Source organism: Dicentrarchus labrax, unplaced genomic scaffold (genome assembly GCF_905237075.1).
Source record: "Dicentrarchus labrax unplaced genomic scaffold, dlabrax2021, whole genome shotgun sequence".
Taxonomy (NCBI): Eukaryota; Metazoa; Chordata; class Actinopteri; family Moronidae; genus Dicentrarchus; species Dicentrarchus labrax.
Window position 1 is genome coordinate 6,261,867 of NW_026136709.1, and position 20,543 is coordinate 6,282,409.

At 40.6% G+C, this 20,543-nt stretch overlaps 1 protein-coding gene across 6 annotated transcripts in view; it reads left to right on the forward strand.

The window, feature by feature from the left end:
* ccny (cyclin Y) overlaps nt 1-20,543 on the forward strand; it is a 42,708-nt gene that overhangs the window by 17,951 nt on the left and 4,214 nt on the right. For 2 of the 6 annotated variants that reach the window (XM_051410921.1, XM_051410925.1), the window contains exons 2-11: nt 5,762-5,836; nt 7,309-7,329; nt 8,687-8,721; nt 8,877-8,900; nt 9,436-9,536; nt 9,647-9,682; nt 10,339-10,396; nt 10,783-10,902; nt 14,963-15,129; nt 19,389-19,551. In XM_051410921.1, the coding sequence (XP_051266881.1) occupies nt 5,762-5,836; nt 7,309-7,329; nt 8,687-8,721; nt 8,877-8,900; nt 9,436-9,536; nt 9,647-9,682; nt 10,339-10,396; nt 10,783-10,902; nt 14,963-15,129; nt 19,389-19,551 (800 nt within the window). The remainder of the gene's footprint in view (nt 1-5,761; nt 5,837-7,308; nt 7,330-8,686; nt 8,722-8,876; nt 8,901-9,435; nt 9,537-9,646; nt 9,683-10,338; nt 10,397-10,782; nt 10,903-14,962; nt 15,130-19,388; nt 19,552-20,543) is intronic. The other 4 variants (XM_051410922.1, XM_051410927.1, XM_051410923.1 and 1 more) reach the window with 3 other exon arrangements.

The window sequence follows — 20,543 nt, forward strand, 5'->3', positions numbered from 1 at the left end:
AACCATTAGTCTTTCATTCACTTCCCATTCATGTAATCCCTCTAACAATCTTTAACCCTGCCTCTCTTTTGAGTTTTAGAAACTTGAATTTTGTAAGTGATGGCAATTTAAACTGCTAATTTTTAGCATGTTGTGAGGATAAAAGTGATAAAAAAGGTAGTTTGTTTGATTTATGGTTTCTTGCATACAGACTGCAGTGTGAGCAGACGGGATATTGCTATTAAGGTGTTTCTCTACACAAAAACCTTGTCAGGGCAGCTTTAACTCTGGCCCACTCCTTCTTATCACACACACTGTTCAAATGACACAGTGGCTGTATCATTAAGTGATACACCGGTAAATGCCATAACACAGATAACATACGTTCACAGAGGCACAGGGTTGATGCCGCAGCAGAGCTCATAATAACTCTGAGTCCATACCCCCTCTGTGCTCTGTAAAGTGTTAAGTTATCCAAGGTGAGAGCCACTTAACTATCAAGATCTGCCCTCTGTCGCACATTCACAGCCCCATACCTCATTCACTAACAATGCCTGCTGAACATGTTAACGGCCGTGTCTTCTCTTTATGATCTCTCACTTTCCTTCTTTCTCACATTGGAAAGCACACACACTTACTCACTAGTGTTATCAGGGCTGCAGCACTCTTAAAGTTTGCGCTCTGATAAGTGTCAAACTGAAAACTGCTTTGCTTTGCTGCTCCAAACAGCACTCAAGAGGCTGTTTTACAACAGTAAGCAGATGGCTGATGTTCAAGGTGAGCGGCTTGCTTTGCCCCATTTGCTCTACAAACCTTAGATTACACTAACACCTTTAGAAAAAGCATTCTGTAAAATACTGATCTCCAAGAAGGGTTTAGCCCTTAGACTGCTTAAGTTAAATGATTTCAAGATCCCACATCAGGATTCATCAGTGGTTGAACCAGACTGCATCATTTCAAACAGCAACAAAACAGTCTGAATTGAAGTTACAAAAATAGTATCCAGTGTCACATTAACTGCAACCATGCAAACACTGTGTTCCTTTTAACAAATCTATTTTCAAACAGCAGCTACATCGTGTGCTCTTTTCTCAAACACTCCATTACAAGATGTGCTGTGTGCTTCTTATCTCCACCATGTGGGCGTACTGTTTGATAGCGTGCTGTTGACAGCCGGGCAGTGCCGTGCTGCGCCATCTGGATCCCCTCAGGCTGGCACCTCAGCAGGGCAGCCAAAAACCGGCAAAGGGCTTCCTGTCTGGGCTGATGTTGCAACCCTATGCCACCCTCATGACAGGCTCAGAGGGCAGGCAGGCCCAGTGCCAGCTAACCGCTAACCACACTAATACAGATATTCCTGTTCACAGTGTATCAGCAGTATGAAAGGAATCAGTTTCCTCTTATGCTGCAGGTGGTTGCAGCTGGCTCAGGTGCATGTTTCAGGGTTTTTTATTTTTATTTCAACCAATTTCATCTTAAGTATTTGAATGAACTTTCAATATTTATAACCTCCTGGAGAAGACTGAGCAGGGATATACTGTTTTTATTTATATGCAGTATGAAATGTAATTCACAGATGAGCTGACAACTGGTTGTGACCAAAGCATAGAATTTACAAACAAATGTACAGTACAGGAGTTATTTAATACTGGCAGTCTTGTGCAATAATAAATTAATTCATAAATTCATAATAAAAATGGTAACTATTGGTAACACAAAAAATATTTTAAAAAACTTCGACTCCAATCCTCCCTTCCTTCATTCGAACCTGACAGAAACAAAATGAAACTGACCAAACCATCTTTATTAGTCTTTACACTGTTCCAACAATCACCAACTCTGGTGTCTAACCATCTAACAGAGTTCTGGCTATATGTGCTGTCGCTGCCTCTCTGATGCCCCACCTCCCTCACATCCGCTTCATGCCTCTCCTCTCCTGTCCCGGTCTGTCCCTGCTGTGTCCTCATCTTCCCCGGAGTTAGAGTATTGTTTGGAGCCTCTGCAAATCACCTTGTAACTGTATTCTGCAGTTAGATGTGCAAATACATTGACTCTACCGGTATTTTTCCTCTCACTCGTTCAACGGTGGCTGGCCAATACATTAGTACAATTGCCCAACCCTAGTATGTACCTTTTAATAAATATATGTTAATGAAGGCAACCCTTCCATGAGGAGTGGGCAATATGGATAAAATCCTTCAGCATGCTTGATGTAATTTTACATTGTGATGTAGTAAACGTTCTTGAAAATCAACTAATACTGTCTGTGGATAAAATGACCAGAGAGGAATTAATCCAGCAAATTACATACCTAACAAATCAAAGTATTTCATCACATTGAGGCATAAATCATAGAAATATATTTGCAGTCCTGCTCATTGATTCGCAACATTGCCCACAATAGCGTAATACAACTAAATATATTAAAAGTAAGCGACCTAAGTATGAATATCTGATGGCTGATAAATGTGTATCATCTCATGCTGTATTTCATCCCGACCCTCCATTTATTATTGTATGATTGTTACACGACTGTCGCTGACAAGACAATGCCCAGGTGATGGATCTCTTTTGCTATGAATGGCACTGTTCCAGGGGCCTCTATGTGCATGGTGGAAACATGCAGAAATCTTTTCATTTATCAGAGGAGAAGGGCAATGAGTTATGGCTGCTTTAGTGTCATCTTCATTTTGTCTGTGCATGTGAGTGTAAATGGTAGAACTTAAAACACGCCTGGCTTAAATCCACACGCTATTCCCTCCACTCTTTGTTCAGCTTACCTCCCTAACAATGTGTGACCGCCAACCCCCTACTTCATTTCCGCTCCGCTTCCTGAAACGCAGGAAGTTGGGTGCTTTCGTCTACCCCAGGTTGGAGAAAGGGAGAAAACTGGGGAGGGTGGAACTGCACCAAAGGTCAGTGACACCAGCCACCCAGAGGGACACTCCCTGGGTCTGTGGACAGTCAGCTTCCTGTGTTAAAAATGTGAAATCACCAGGAAAAACAACTTTCTAAATGATATCCGTGCAAATTTAAAGTAAAAATGTCTTACCGCACAAAACCCAGCTCTGAAGAGTTGTTTGTGACAGATGTGTTGCAGTTTGTATAAGTGAGTGCACCGTGTGTACTGTATACGTCACTAACAGTGTGTGCAGCATCATTAATCCACCTTCAGTTCTCCTTCACTGCTCTTTGCTACTTCCCACACACCCATCTTTTATTCAGCAGCGTGTGGCAGGTCCTCCTACATCATGTCTGTGTGTGTGTGTGTGTGTGTGTGTGTGTGTGTGTGTGTGTGTGTGTGTGTGTGTGTGTGTGTGTGTGTGTGTGTGTGTGTGTGTGTGTGTCCTTTTGAGGCTCTTCAAGTGGCTCTCAAACCCAAAAAGACAGTAGTTCAAAAGATTGTGGACACAATAGCAGTGGCTTGCATGTGTAACCTTCAGTGTAGTGAAAGAGGTTCTGTGATCTGAGGTATGCTCTCATTATACAGTGTGTTTTAATGGTAGATTTAAACTAAAGTTTTACTGCGACCATGTCCACAAGGTTTCATTCTGAATCTGTTGCAAACTGACCTTTTCTACTTCTCTGTCCCCCCAATTTCTCCTCACCTTAGCTCTCATCTCTTATTTTCTTTTCTCATATCCTCCCTGCTATCTCAATTTTCTTTTGTCATTTTCTCTCTGCCCCTGCTGTCCTCTCTCTCTCCCTGTCAATCATGTTCCAGATCTGTCACTCCCTTCGCTTCATTTTCTGCTCTGTTGTCCTCTTCGCCCTTTTCTCTCTCATTATCGGCCTGTCACACTTCTTCTGTCTCTCTGTCTCTTGGCATCTGTTTCTCTGTCGCTCTATTAGTCTGTCTGGGTGTTGGTCCCATCTGACCCTTCCTGTTTCACTGACCTCATCCAAGAAAAAAAGGAAGCTACTAATGGGGTCACCACCCCGCACTGTTTTGTGTGTGCGTTACGTTTTAGTTTAGTTTCCTTGCCTGTTTTGAGATTTTAGGCGTTAGTATTTTAGTTTTAGTTCATGATTAACCTAGACCGGAATATGATAATGATCAAAATGTATATCAACAAATGTTTCATCTGAGGTTGTTCAGGATATTAAATCAATTTACCAGGCTACCATAAAATCCAACGACCTTGGAGCTGTAATACTGATCCACTGTTCAAACAAAAGTGGTTGTCTGTTTCAACAGCCAAAAGCTCTGAACACATGGGCTGCAGGCTTAGAATAAATCTAGACTCCTCTTTGCAAATTTCTTGTTTACAATTTAAACAAAATTTTCTGCCTGTGGGATTTAATCAGGGCAAAGAACTAGGACACAAAATTGAAACTGATATATTCAGAGGTTTTACATAGCAGCCATCTGCCAGGCGACAGTGTCTGTAGCTGCTGCTGGTTTGACACATACACATCTAACAGGGGGAGATTGACTGACTGAATTAAAAAATTAAAAGCTGAAAGGTAATCTTTTAAATAAGTGTGTATTTTTGGCTCTGGGAACTTGGGAGGGACATTTCACATTCTTTTTTTTATAGATTTTATAGGCTGAACCATTCATCAATCAATAAAACAAATAGCCAATAGATTCATTAGTAATGAAGAAAAAATAAATTTTTGCATTACTAAAACACTCTTTCTAGGGCAGGATATTGGCAAGAATCCGGTGTTAATCAATATGGTGCATCACAATACAGGGGGTTTAATTATACTGAATTAAGCAATACTGTAAGGAGGGGATTATATACAAATACATATATATAATATTTTTTACATTTACAACACTGCTATCTAACAGTTGGACGTTTAAACACAAAAATCTGTACTGTGTTTTTGGGAATCAATACAATATGACAAAACAAAATATCGTGATACTAATGTAAAGATCACAAATGTCTTTTACAAGAATCGAGCATTGAATTTTAATCTGAAAATGCATTTGGTGTGTATTCAGCAATGTTGTCTTTAGAAAGTAGATGTTAATTTTAAAAAATCCTTAATTAGGATTAAATGCAGGCTAACACAGAATTTTAAATCCTATCTTCTTAAATTTGCTCGTAAAGGTCCTATGTTCACACGTGTTTTCATGTTCAATTCAGTTCTGAGGACATTAGTCTGAGCTTGCCACCTTGTGACAGAGAGCACCTGGTGGCAGAGAGCTGTACCAGCAGTCAGTGTCACACTCATAAGATAGATGTTGTACAACTCTGCTGTCAGAGATTATTAGCTCATTGGATGCTCAGATATCTCTTTGTTGTGATTTATTGCCGTTTCCATATTGCCAGCTACTGTCCTATGTGGTGGCTTATCCTAGGTGGTATGTGTGTACAGACAGTGATCTAAGACAAATCTATACCTTTCTGCTGTGTTTGCTTAGCACATCGATTTACAAACCACCGTTTACACAGTGCTGGTGCAGCAAACTGTCGTTTGACAGATTGTTTTTCCATTCGGTTCAGTCCATTACAAGAGAGGTGGTTAACCCCTAAAGCCTGTTCCACACATTTAACCTCAAAATTAAAGGTTTCAGTCCACAGTCTGTTGTAGTTATTCCGGTAAAACATCCCAGCCTTGTGTTCATTGCTTACTATTCCTAGACTGATGGTTGCTGTATATTGTGAATCTTAATTTGTCAAAAAGAGTCTAAGATCTTGTCCAGCTACTAAATTTAAAGTGAAAATGTTGTGTGCAGGTTTTTCAAATTGTATACAAATCAGTCAACAGATCTCTGATTTGAATGCTGCCTGTAAGACTAATGTTCTTTTCCTTCTTTTTTCAGATCTGCCCATGGAGTACAATCCCTCTGATCATCCCCGGGCCAGCACCATCTTCCTCAGCAAGTCACAGACTGACGGTGAGCATTACTCTATGCACGTTGCATTCCTCCTTGGCTTGCAAATGTATCACTACATTATAATCAGGTTTGTTTCAGGACAGTATCTAAGACAGTGGCAGGAGTGGCAACAGTCCACAGTAAAGTGGGGCCAAACAATTTATAGGGATTGTTGGTCAGTGCGTTGAAAACGTGCAAGGTGTCTGCAACAGCCATGTTAAATGCATCTGGGGCCATGATTGTATTAGGCTTACACAAGGCCTGCTTAGATGAGGTAGATGGAATGTGAGGCAAAGTGATGCTGTGTTGTGTTATTGTGAGGGCTTTTTAACCCTAGAAATTCACATAAACACAACACAAGAAGTGTGATCCACAGCAGAGTTTGTTTGCCCTGATGGCTGCAGGACCCGTACATGCATTCCGTATGATGACTACTCTGAAGAATGTGTTGTTCAGTTTTAAAGAATTGAAATAGCAAAATAAGTAAAGTCATGAATCCTTTAGTAATGTAGACCTCTCTAGAAGGCATAGACTATGTTCAGTTGGTTCCATCAAAGATCTTTATTGTATTTTTTATTACCTTTTCTCTTCACTTTACAACCCCCCAACTCCCCTGTTCCCAGCAATCCACACTTCCTTTTGTGGCCCTGAAATACTCATTGTGCCGTTGACCATTCACGTCGACTGTATTTTTTTATCGATTGCCATTAATCTTCAAAAACGTGGCGCCTGCTGAGAGAAGTCGTTCAAAGAGCAGCGTGACATGTGTGGCAGATTGCACATTAGGCCTGCAAAACTAACTTCAAAAGTATCTTTATGTTTCAGACTCATGCAAGTCAAATGGTGGCATATGCCACTTGCTTTGTGGGGAAGCAAGCTGTTTCATTGATGCAGGGATTTCAAATGTGGAGCTACACAAAAAATTGTTAGGTTGATCAACATCCTTTTATCCACCGTAAAGGCTCCAGGCAGGCTCTTGTAAAAAAATAAAAATAAAAAACAACTTTTATACCCGCTCCCTTTATGTCAGATTTTCTGAGACACAGTGGGGTGTTTTGATCATCTCCATCAGGCAGAGAGACTGATCCTGTAGCAGCCTGGACCCTTCAGAGTGACAGTAATGCATTTTAATCAACTGCAATGTGATGAAGTTGGTTTCTGCAATTACGTTTCAGTTTAGCCATAATCTCTTTACTTTGATGATAAGAGGCTTATTATTGTTTCATTTGCACACACTGCAGAAAAGCTGGTTCATCTGAAGAGCTTGCTGCCTGGAGGCTGATATATTGATCTGATATTAGGGGCTGATGCTTTATTAGCCATATCAAGCTCTTGTGTGAATCACTGCTGGCCTGTTTTCTCAACATATTGTACATAAATACCAATACAGGACGTCACACAATGGGCCATTTTTAACAATCCAATCGCTATGTAGCCCCCTTGTGTATCAGTGTCCTAAACATAGAGACAACTTGGACTTTGTGTTTTTTCAGTTGCTGTGCCCAACAAGAGAGGTAAGCATGTATGTGTGTGGTCTCAGTAGGCAGGTGGCATTATGCTTACCATGTGTTTGGGCTTGACCTTTTCGTTGTACTTGATCTGTATCGTCTTTTGTTAGCAGATGATGTGCCTTCACTGCTGAGCTGCTGATTTCATTATGTGTGTGTGCGTCTGTGCCCATGTGCATGTCGGTCTATAGGATGCATCAATATTAATATAGCTGAGTTTTGATGACTAAAATTTCACTATTAACACATTTCCCTCGTCAGGAACGCTTAAGTAATCTTTTCTACACGGGAGGTGTGAATGAAACAAAAGTTAGGATTCAACCAACATGTTGTTTAGAAGAATATTTAATGTGTCAGTGTTGATGTGTACAATTTTTTTTTCAGAAATCAATTCATATATCACTGTGGTCAGGATTGTGAACTAAAACATGCAGCCGTAATTAAGACCTGACAGCCGGCTGCTTTTTGCTAGAAAGCAGCGCACACAGTCACGACTGCCCAGAGAAACATGTGCATTACTGTGTGTGTGTGTGCGTGTGTGTGTCAGAGAGGTGAGAGACAGACAGTGCAGGGATGAGAGGCGCCAGACAGCTCACTACGTCACTGTGTGTGTGTGTGTGTGTGTGTGTGTGTGTGTGTGTGTGTGTGTGTGTGTGTGTGTGTGTGTGTGTGTGTGTGTGTGTGTGTGTGTGTGTGTGTGTGTGTGTGTGTGTGTGTATGTGTATGTGTGTGTATGTGTGTGTGTGATGCTGTGCTCTGCATCTGCTCCAGTTTGCTTTGCCAGCAATCTTTTTCCCCCTTGTGTGTTCTTCTGCATCAGAGTGAACACATGCACATATATAGACACAGCGCTGGCACACAGCTGTGTATTTAGTGTGTGTTTTATATCATGTGAAGTGAGCTCTATAAAACTAACAAATCATCACCTCCACTAAGCAGAATTAGCATTGCAAATGAGCAGTATTGTATGAAGATAATAAAAATGAGAATAGCTCGAATGACAATCTCTTCTTAAATAAAACAGTCACTGTGCTTGATTTAATTTGGACCAATGTAGGCCAAAATGAATGGATTGATGAATGGATTAAGTAATTTGATCACACTCATTCCCACACATTAGAACACAATTTCCAATGTATCAGGGGAAGAAAGCCGTTTACATGCTTTGTTTAATGTAGTGTGGAATAATTAGAGACAAAAAGCTGCTCATCCAATATTTTTCTCAAATTCTGTAATGATAGGGAACTTATAAACCCTGGATAAATGCTGCTCCCTGTCTGTGAGGGTTGTGTACTACACTGAGCTTAAAGCGCATGTTGCTGCCTTACAGCACTGACACCTGTTCTCTCATCTTCCCTTTCAGTTCGAGAAAAACGGAAGAGCCTTTACATCAACCATGTAAGTACGATAAAGGATGTTGTGTATGATACATTAAAAAGGCAGCAGTGGATCTTACCATTAAGTTGATTTTATCATTTAATTGTCAGTTATACATTATTATGAATATTATAATTATGCAAGTGGTGATTTTAATGTCTTGTATTTTTTGCAAGTTCACACACATTTCGGAGAACAAGGTAAAGTCCTCAAAATGACCCTTAAAATGATTCAAGCCTTTTATCATTGTCCCTCTCTCTTCAAACCCCACAGATTCCACTTATAGTCAAAGTCATGTGTGTGTGTAATTAGCTAAAAGATGGAGTTGAATGTCATTATTTAGATGTGCTAGTAGTCGTAGTAGTAGCAGCAATTTCATCACACTATGATGTAGTTCATCTTTGTCCTTCACTCATCTCTCAACCCCAAGTGCCAGAATTGGTCAAATCTGATTCAGTGTGTGCCAGGAGAAAATGACAAAAAATAAGTTTGTCACTAAGTGGAAGTTTGGGGCTTCTTTGAAGATGCACTCCACCATAAATGCCATTCCCCGCATGCGACCATGTCAGGCACTGACAGAGGACAGACAGAATTAGTTTGTGGGCTTACAGGTGCCCTACTTTCCATGGCTGTCAGCAGGCCTTTTGGCTGGTCTGAGTATGACAGAAATAGAGATTGACGTGTACGTGTGTGTCTGTCTGTTTGTATGTGTCTCTTTGTGTGTGTGAACCCCAGCATCATCCAGGCCCAGTGAGACGGAAGTACAGCTCATGTTCCACCATATTTCTTGATGACAGCACTGTCAGTCAGCCCAACCTCAAATACACCATCAAATGGTAACCACACTTTTAACCTCATTATCTGATATTTAATCTCACACTGAAATGTTTTGGCTCTTTGTCCTTTTAGTTTGAAATATTTTATGTACTTTTTTTTGTCTTTACAGCGTAGCCCTCGCAATATACTACCACATAAAGAACAGGTATGGTGAATATTTTCATTTTTTTCCCTTATCTACTCCTAAATTCCACAGTCCTACATCAAATATCAACTCCAGGGATTAGCAGACAAACTTAAATATTAGCAGGCAAAAAGTCATCACTTGGCCCCCAAGGCTTGTGTTGAAATGTCAAGCTCTGTAGTTCCTGTGACATTTTGTCTAATGGCTGACTCCACATGAAGCCTGAGTGCCCTGGGCATCATTCTGCAAAGAAATGTCTTGTTGAGGTGTGTAAAGACATCGGGTCTCATGTAAGAATCACTCGAATGATCAGATTCATTCTTAATTGGCTCATTCCAGGTATTTCAGAGATTTTCTTATATGTAAAATTCATGAAAGTGGTTCAGACCTGTTAAACAAGTTGTGTACATGGCCGTTTGACTTAATTCCTAATAAATATCTACTTCATTCTGAATCGATTTGGACATGTACATTTCAGTCAGACAACAACAGCAGTTTGGTGAGTCTGACTGAGTGTAGGGCAGCTGTTTGACATGCACATGAATGCCCATAAATGTATTATTGAACAGGCAATATCTTAGAGGATGAAGTCATGTTTGAAATGAAATGAGTCTCATGCCATCTGTTTTTTTTTTCTGTCATAATCTGATGTTCTTCCTATCTGTTTGTCATTCCAGAGACGTTGATGGAAGAATGTTGTTAGATATTTTTGATGAGAAGCTGCATCCGCTCTCGGTAAGGCCTTAACTGAAGATACATTTCCATTATGCGCGTGCTGTAGAGCTGTCAGGATTCATCAGCAAGACAAACCACACAAGCTGATGAACAGCAAATAAGCCCACATGGATCAAATATGGAAATCTGTCAAGTAATCTCAGGAGCCATCTGGATCATTCATATGTATTTTCATTAAAGTTTTTTTTGCCTGACAATTGCAGGGTTTTGATCCAAAAATTTACATAACCCCTTTGCTTGATGCTCCATATCCAAAACCTACAAACTCTATTCAAAATGAATGTTCATTTGTAAGCCAAAGCGTTTGTAAGCAGCTTGAGTTTCCATTTTGGTTAGCAATCAGATCAAATATTCATTTTCATTTTGTTTGTTATCTTCTGTTCTAGAAGTCGGAGATTCCTCCTGATTACGATAAACACGACCCAGAGCAGAAACAGATCTACCGCTTTGTCAGGACGCTGTTCAGTGCCGCGCAGCTCACCGCTGAGTGTGCCATAGTCACATTGGTAAGTGTGTGTCTGTGTGTGTGTGTGTGTGTGTGTGTGTGTGTGTGTGTGTGTGTGTGTGTGTGTGTGTGTTTCAGTGCAGACACCAGGAGGGAGTGTTGCTTCCTGGTTCTCTTTCTGCCCTCTCTCATGCCATGTGCTGTCTTCTTTCTGTTGCCTTCCTCATACTATTTTCCCCGTTTATTTTTGGACCTCATTTCTTCATCTTGAATCATATGAAACACTCAGTACATCCCTCTGGAGACTGTGTCACCAAAAGTTAACAAATTCTCACAGGAGAGACAAGAAAATTGGAACAAGATCAGTTTGATCTGTGCAATTTCCTTTCAGAATTACTTTGGTGTGAAGTACATCTGTTCCTGTAGCGAGGATATAATTGGTGCTTTACTGTACAGTAGGTTCTATCACCACAATTTATTACATCTGGAGCTGCTCATCTATATTAAAAATGTGAACTTCCCCTTCTCTATCTCATTTCTCTCTCTTTCTTTGCTCCACTGACTCTTTATTTCTTCAGCGTTTGTTTCTTTTTAGAAAACATGAATATCCTCACTTAAATTAAGACAGAATGAGGTTAATTTACACTACTGTACTTCTTATTTCAGTCCACATTCACTTGGGAATAAACTCTCCTTCCCTCCCCACTCATCTGCCCAGAAACAGAAACCACACTCTGTCGTTCTGACCGATACGTGTGTCCCCAGAGGCTGGGAAGTGCTGGGTTAATATGGCTGGCCTGGTGGCCTGGTATTGAGTTACTCTACTTCTTGACAGATGCACACATGTGTGAACTGTATGTATGGGTAAGCTGGTGAGCTCTTGTGGTCAGACAGTGATGGGAAAGCAAGCACACAGATGAACAGTATCAGTGAGTGTCTTTATACATGTAGAGGCATACTCTGACAAAAATGTGTCAAAATCACATGCTCACACACAGCATAGTCTGGCATATGGCCGGCCTCTTCCAGTACCCTGGAGTAAAGTCTGGCACGCCATCAGTAATTGAATAGGGCTGTTGGCTGGTGGTTATGGGGTGAGTTTAGCTGACATAGCTAACTTTAGACAGGGGGTTTGAGATGGAAGCTGCGCATCTTCCTTCACACTCATTACATCCTAGGATAGGAAAGGGAAGGCTTCTTGGGGGGGATGGAGAAGACAGAGACCTAAAAAGTCTGCATGTCTTCTTTTATGAAGATGAATCATTGCTCAAGATTTCCAGTTGAAAGTACAAGGAACATGACACAAAGCTCCACAGGTAAAACTCTACCAAAGCCATTTCCAGGGAGCAGAGATTATCCATTGGTGTGTTACACACAAACCTAATAGAGACTACTAGTTTATATTTACAAACATTAACTTCTTTCAGCATAATCGTAGATTTTCCATATTAGACTGATATGTTTAACTGCTGCTACATTTTAATCTCTACCTACACTAACTTGATATTCCTGCACTGGTAATTGTGCCTGGGAATAATTAATTACATGTAATTAAATTAGTAGTTTTACTACATTTTGCATAAGCTTGCTAGCTAATTGTACATTTACATAGTGATTAAAATAGTTGAATTACCTTTTTGCCATTTTTTGTGTAGTTAATGACTGAAATTAGCTTTTTTTTTTTTTTTTTAACTCCTGACCAGCCCGTACCCTTTTTTCTTTCATCCTGACCACTGTTAGCAAGCCCAGGCAATGCATTCATAAGCCAGCCACCACCACACACTTGACCTTTGTGTAGTGTATTTGCAAAAGGGCGGGTGTTGCTCAGTGCTCGCAAAGCGACAGCATCATCATGGATAAACCTCCCAAATGAGGAAGAATCACCATGGTCACACCTCAGCAAGTACATGACACTGATTAGCTCCATGTACATTGTTCATTTGATCATTTTTTTTCCAAAGTAGTTCAAACTATTTTTTCTGAGCAGCTTTAGTTAACCAAACCTCTCCCTAGGGTAGCTTTGCTGTAGTTCAACTTCCTCCAGTCTGTAGTAATTGGTAGCTTGCAAAGCTATGCTTTCAAAGTAGCTTCCCCAACACTGAATGGTTATAGATAATACATGAAGAGCAGGAAGACAGTAGCTATATATTATTAACACTGGCCCTGTTGAGTGGCCCTCAATTATCCCAGCAGATTGTGCTTTACTGGTTAGTTTAAATCACCACAGGTTTAAACTTGGGATGCTGACTAACTGTGTATAGTAGTTCAAACAACCACCAGTCAGTAATGTGGTCATTAAATGATTCCTCTATTTAACCGAGTGAACCACCAACTTTAAAACAAGTGCTTGATGTTTTGGCTTCCCATTGTTATGAATAATAGATGTGAAATGTGAAATAAAAACATGTTGTTTCAGAAATGAGTCTGAGTTTAGCTCAGCTGAGTTTAGAGACCAGTTTCTCTGTCTAGTACCGAAACTCATCTGTGACATCGCCCCAAGAATCACAAATGAAATCATTCAATCTGGTTGCACAGGGCTACTGTTTGCCAACTACACTGCCTCTGGATTCTATGTTGTGCTTGTTTGTATTGTTTTCTGTCAGTGCTGTTGCATTCATATTGCTCTGCATGTGGTCTGGCTCTCATTTCAGGCAGGCTTTCTTCTGTTCTGTTGCTGCTGCCTGCTTCCAGATGAGTATATATATTTGGTGTCTGTTGGCGAGCTCTGGGCCAGAACAGACATAGGCTAGCATTGCCTGTAGGCACAAAGCCCAACCCAACATGACTTGTCCAATTATCCACCTGAGCTGAGCTAGTGGTCAAGTCAAACACGGCAAAAATGCAACATCTCTCATCTCTCTGCCTCTTCATTTGTCTGAACCACAAAGTGTGATTATTTGTCTGGTAATTGATGGAAATAATCTCTACTTTTCCAGCAGTCCTCTATGATTCTGTTCAGGTTTTTAAGTCACATAATGCTGACAGTTCTGCCACTGTGCAGATTCAGACAGAATTATAATAACTTGAATTCACTGTATATTCCACTCTGCCAAAAAAAAACACAGCATCACTTCAAACCAGTTTTTTTTTCAGACTTGTCATCTGAAATGACAGTTTTCAAAGCTTAAAGCTTCTGTTACTGGTCTGAATTCAGTTGAGTCTGCAGTAAATGTTATTTATGGAAAATAGAAAATGTAGTCAGCCAGGGGGAAGTTGCTGTAAGAATAAATTAGATTTGTTGTTGTACTAGACAATATCTGGTACAAACTGAAGTATACTGAAGTTAAATATCTATTAAAATTACCAAATGCATACTGAACTCTAAAACTACATTTTAAAAAGGCTGAAAAAACAAGATATGTACAAAAAGGTGAAAACTAAGAAGATGACATGTGTATGTTTGCGTACTTATTACAGAGAGAGGCTGTTTAAAACTGCACATGTATTGTATTATTTGGGAGTGTGTAGTGGGAGATAAATGAGCTCTTATGAGAAAGCTATAAAGGTATATTGTAGCTTCCATTAGTAAGCTAGACATGTAGTTGTCTCTATGCAGCAGATCACTGCTGCTTTCATGCTGGACAGCGACTATAAAATCAAATAGAATGCATTCTCTTTTTCTAACAAAGTGATGATCAATGGATCAGAAGAATCCGCTTCTGTACAAGTATTCCAACTTGTAAGGAACAGGTGCCTGCAGGCTCAGTGTGCTTTGTGATCTGTAGACTGTGGGAATTCTGGCTTCTGAGAAAGATAGAAATTGGATTGGGGACTGAGGCAGAGCGATGGAGTGTTTCGATCCACATATATATTTTAATGAGCGAGCTCCAGGGAAGCTGGATTTCATCAGCTTCTGACATCTTGTTATTGTGGTTTTTACCTGGAGGAGGAGGAGAAGGCAGGAGGTTACAAAACAGGAAAGCAACAAACTAACTCTGCAAATGAATGCAGTCAGGGAGAGCAGAGGCTAATTAAACACTGAAACAAACGTGAGGACATGCTAATTACATAAGTAATGGATAAAACATTAATACAAGATTCTGTTGTGTTGTTGTTTTATTATTGTGTTCATTATATTGAGTCCACAGGGATCTTACATGCGACTCATGTCTTTGTCCAAGGTGTATTTGGAGAGACTCCTGACCTACGCTGAGATCGACATTTGCCCTGCCAACTGGAAGCGCATTGTGTTAGGAGCCATCCTCCTGGCATCCAAGGTCTGGGATGACCAGGCGGTCTGGAACGTCGACTACTGCCAAATCCTCAAGGATATCACTGTGGAGGACATGTGAGTTTGCTGGCGACACAGCCAATGTATTGCATTTTACTGATATGAAAGATAATACACATAACCAGTGACGGCTGGTGGTGATTTTGGGTGGGTGGGCTAACAAATGCATTACACTCATCAATACGTCACACAGCAGCAACAGCAGCATCACATCAAGTTACAGCAACAACATTGTATACTTTGTTATAGCAAGTGCTCTACGCCAACACTTGGGAGACATACCCAAAAGAATGACCTGATGCCAAAAAATCTCTCTCTCTCTCTCTCTCTCTCTCTCTCTCTCTCTCTCTCTCTCTCTCTCTCTCTCTCTCCTCTGTACACATCAGAACATGCCAATTGCGCTACAACTACATTATAGAAAAGTACCAGCAACAATTTGCAACACCATAAATCTACAAAACCAAAGCAAAAATAATTATTTGTAGAGGAGAGAGTTGTTTTAGAGCTTGGGCATACCTTATTTAAAATGCTGCTCACATCGACAGCCTTCATGTCAAAGTCCACCCTGCTGTACCTCACCATCAGCTCACCTTTCAGTTTCTCCCTGCAGATCAATGGCTAATGTACACATGCAAAGACAACAAGTGCCTGGCTTTCTCAAAGTGAGCCTTTGACTTCTAAGCCATGTCTCCTCCAAAAAGCAAACATGGGAAACAGAAAAGTGAATTCCTAGCCAGTCCTTTCGCTGAAACCACGTAACACAAAACTACGATTTTGTCCTCTTGTGTTATTTGTACATCGTTTGGATGATGCTTTCCCAATCGCTGTAATTCCATTTTTTCCTCCAAAGACTTTAAAGAAAATTGATTAGAAGGTAAATAATCCACCTTGTTCATGTTCATGCTAACGCCCGCCATACTACGAACTAGCCTCACTGTACTGTAGCTACTGCGCTGTGATTGGTTGAAGGTCACTGTACTGTAGCTACTGCGCTGTGATTGGTCAAAGGTGAGCCTTTGGGCTGAATGAAATTAGCCCAAATGGGCAGCATATGAAGGGGGCGTGTCAGGACACCTGTCAATCAAAAGTCAATGGAAGCTTACGCTACTGTGCTTGGGCTGAATACATTTAGTCCATTCACAGGAAAAAACCCAAGATATATCATATATCCTGGGTTTTTCTGTCACCTTTTGGTGCTGTTGTTGCTCTAGGTTCTACCAAAATTCAAAACAATATGTTCTAGGGTTTTTAATTATAGTTTTTCATCTTTGCTGTAAAAGATAGGGGGGGCTTAGCCCTGTTAGACTATATATACCAGCAGTCCCTGCACATAACAGAAAGGCCTATAGAGTGAGTTAAGCCATGCTAAATGTTAACAGCTGGAGCCAGTGGTTATTAACACACAGGTGGCTCATTTACACTATTTTGCTCCTGAAGTGTCTTATTTTTAACCAGTTCCATTTCCTCCTACATTACAACAATTATTGAGCATGCATTTGTCAAGATAATTATGTTTCTGTGTTATGAAGGGCAGGAGATGTGTTCTATTATTACTGCACTGAAAATAAAATTTTACTCACAGTTAATAACCAATAGCCTTCATATTAATTGCATAATCTACTGAGAACATAAAAACAGATAAATAAATTGTCAGTTACAGTTGATAACTTGAGTTCGAAGCTTGTGTGAATGCCAATAATTATAGTGTTACTCACCAAAACCTATTGTGTGAATCCTTGAGGTCTAACATATGTGTTGAATGCACTTCCTTCCTCATAAGACATTTGCAGAGATGATTTTTAAAATATTTTCAATACAAGCATTTTAAAAAACCACAGAGCACCTTACTCCAATAATAGTCCTATAAGTCCTGATAAAATATCTGATATATCTGAATATCTGTTTTTATGACTGACTTTGGGAATTTTCTGGCCAGAAATGTGCTGCACAACAGGTACATAGTTGGAAACTGTGACAATGCATTATTTCTCCTATTACCGCCCAAATTGGTAAATGGACCTGTACTTGTATAGCGCCTTTCTAGTCTTCCGACCACTCAAAGCGCTTTTACACTACGTGCCACATTCACCCTTTCACACACATTCAGTGATGGCAAAGTCCATCGAACAGAAACTAACATTCATACACATTCACACACACTGATGCACGGCATCGGGAGCAATTCGGGGTTCAGTATCTTGCTCAAGGATACTTCGACATGTGGCACCAGGAGCTGGGGATCGAACCCACAACCTTCCGATTAAGGAACGACCCGCTCTGCCTCTGAGCCACATCACCAATCACCTGACTTCTTTTCCTGTCCTTTGGAAACTTCAGCAGCTCTCTCAAAATGAAACCAGTGTCCTCCTGTGGGGGGGTGCAGAATCATCAGGAGCACATACTGTAGTATATTTTCTCAAATTTTTGCTCTGGTTGTTGCTAGATATAAAAAAAAATAAATTCAGTGAGGCAAAGAACCAAAGAGTGTTCGGTCTAAAGCATCTTCATAGTAGTTTGATGAACAGTCCCTCAAAAATATTTATTTCATTGTCATAGAAAACAAAACAACCCCCAGCAAATGTTCATATTTGTCTTTTTTTGTTGAAAATGTTGTAAAAATTAAATCCATTAATTCAGCTCTCCATAGAAATTAAAGCATGGCTGTCCTCTTACTACTACTACTACCGTACCCATCTTCACTCATTCAGGGTTGTTCCGTGCTGAGAATGGTCTGTGTTTGTTGGGAGTCACATGTATGGTGGTCTGTACATGCTTAGCACAGCCACCCAATTTGTCTGACACCTTTGACTGTCTTTTGTTGTGGCTCTTGGATTTGTCTACGGTACCATAGGTTGGCTCACTTAAATACATCAGCCTTATGATAAAGTATTTTCACTTAATTCGATGTTGTCTCCCTTAGAGCAAGATGTATGCATATAGGCCATAACAGGCTGGTTTATTAGTTCATAACAAGCTGACAGCAAGAGATACTTGGCTTTTACACAGGTTTGATTAAAAAGGTTCAGATGTATGAGGCAATAGATTGGATATTTTTCCCTCTTCTTTATTACCGTAAGACAACATCATCTTCAATTACAAATTAAACAAACAATGCCAAGTGTAAAGCAGGGAATCTTGAGCATGAGGACCCACCCCTCTGTCCTATATACCACATCCATCTTAAAGCCACAGGAATCTTGGCTGGCTTATTCTGAGGGGGAACATGATGCTGCAGACGTGTTGCCACTGCCGCGACCTCTGACCTCCGCTGCATTCACACTATTCTGCACCAGGGGCTTGTATATTCTTGTCCTTGGGCTCAGATTTTACAGAGCAGTGACTGTAATCCACCTGTTTGGGACTTGCTCCCGTGTGAGGAGCCCAGCATGTAGTTCTGCTGTGGTCCCGTATGGCAGTTTACCAGACACTGACTCAGTGCTTGACTGGAGATTTCCTCTGAAGATCAATTTTAGTCTTTTATAAATCCGTGCTCAGGAACCTAGCCTGCTAAATTCCACTTTCCACCCCCAAAAGACTCAAGTTTAACGATAAAATAACTGCAAGGGAGTCTGGGAAGAATTGTGAGGAGCGGAGAAACACAAAGAAATGGATGAGAATAACTGAATGAGTGCCACGGCGAGATAAAAAAGAAGCAGCATTATTAGGCAGAGTTTGGCTACAGCGGAGTCTAAATTTAGCTCGTCTGTTGCTGCATGCCTGTAAATGTGCGTGGGTGGGGAACAAAGGCTAGGGAGAAGAGATGGATAGTGCTTCTTATGCAGGTTACAATGCAGAATGAATCGGTCAAGACTGAAGACAAACAGATGAAAGCGTCTGTCAGCGCGTTGCAGAAGAGATCACAGAGCTGTGTGCAAGATGAATGGCATTTTCAGGATGTGGGATTAATATTCTTTTTTATACATAATGCTCAGAGCCATTTTTGCTAAGATATCACTCGCTTTCAGGATGAGGAAAGGCTTATGTTTTAGGTTTGGTGGTGGGTGTGCTGGGGATTTACTTGGTGTATGTGTTCTGGCGCTGTGCATGTGAAAATAACACCCACCGTCTGTGTGAGGTGATGGATTTGCCAGGATGGTCTCCTGAGGACTCACTCTCTAGTCTCTGTGTCTCCTCTTCAGTGTCTCTATACAGAATTTATTTGTAGAGAGAGAATTCAATTTCACCAATGTGTTTAACCTTATTTCAATCTCAAGCAAGTCTGGTTCCAAGCTAAATATCAGATTTGTTTAAAGCTTGTCAGAAAGGCTCACCTCTCAACTCACACATCCTCTCTCTCTCTCTCTCTCTGACAAAAGGAATGAGCTGGAGCGTCAGTTTCTGGAGCTGCTGCAGTTCAACATCAACGTGCCGTCCAGTGTCTACGCCAAGTATTACTTTGACCTGCGCTCAATGGCTGAGGCCAACAACCTCAGCTTTCCCCTGGAACCCCTCAGCAGGGACAAGGCCCAGAAACTAGAGGTGACTTGTACACATACAAAACAAAAATGGGAATGGATTTTGATTTTGAAGTTCAGGTCATACAAAAAGATTAGAAAAAAATCTGGAAATCTGAGCCCAATTTGCTGTGGCCTGAACATGTGGGATACAATGAACCGAGGCTAGCCCAGTAATTAGTATTTTGAAGTGCCTCGGCACATGCACTCCAAGCACTGACTGCAGATCATCTGCTGGGTGAAGGACAGGATGTAGGTGTTGCTGAGTAATTAACTCCACCGCCTCAACATCTGTCTCTCCCTCCCTATCTGCCTTACTGTGGTTAGTGTTTGAAACAAATCTTAGCAGCAGTAAGTGGGGCAACAAAACTAACGAGAGCGAGGCCAGTTTGTACTATTTTCTTTATTTCAGATTTATTTGGTGTGATCAGTTTGTTTATGTTCACACTGTAGTTGATCATGTTGAACAATTTTTGTGGGTTTAACATTTTGCTTTCCATTTTGACAGCAAAGTTATAATAGGGTAAACGTGAGATGAAAAGAACATATACACAAATACACACAAGACAAAACAGAGTGGACTCTGTCCATAAAAAATAGGCTCCCCAAATATCCAAAACACTTGTTTAACCATTTCTAAAAACATCTGATGATTTTCAATTTGAGAGTTGAAGTAAAAAAACGGCATATGTATAACTTGAAAGAAATAGATTGCCAAGAATGAATGTGGTTGGATCTCTCTTTGAAATACTCAAGAAAACCATCTGAATACTAAGCCAATAATCACATAAGACAGGACAAAATAATTGAGCGAGTGACCCTCCAGCCAAAACGCTGGGATTTTAAAGCCTAATTATCTCGCTTCCAGATGACAGCACTCTTGTCTCCTTGTGTTTTTTAAATATTTCCTGTGAGTTTCTGCCTCTCATATTGTACACACGCTGACAAAGATCTGTTCCAATTACTCTAAATAAAGCTGAAGAGGAGTCCTCGCCATCTCCATCTCATTTCTGCTGT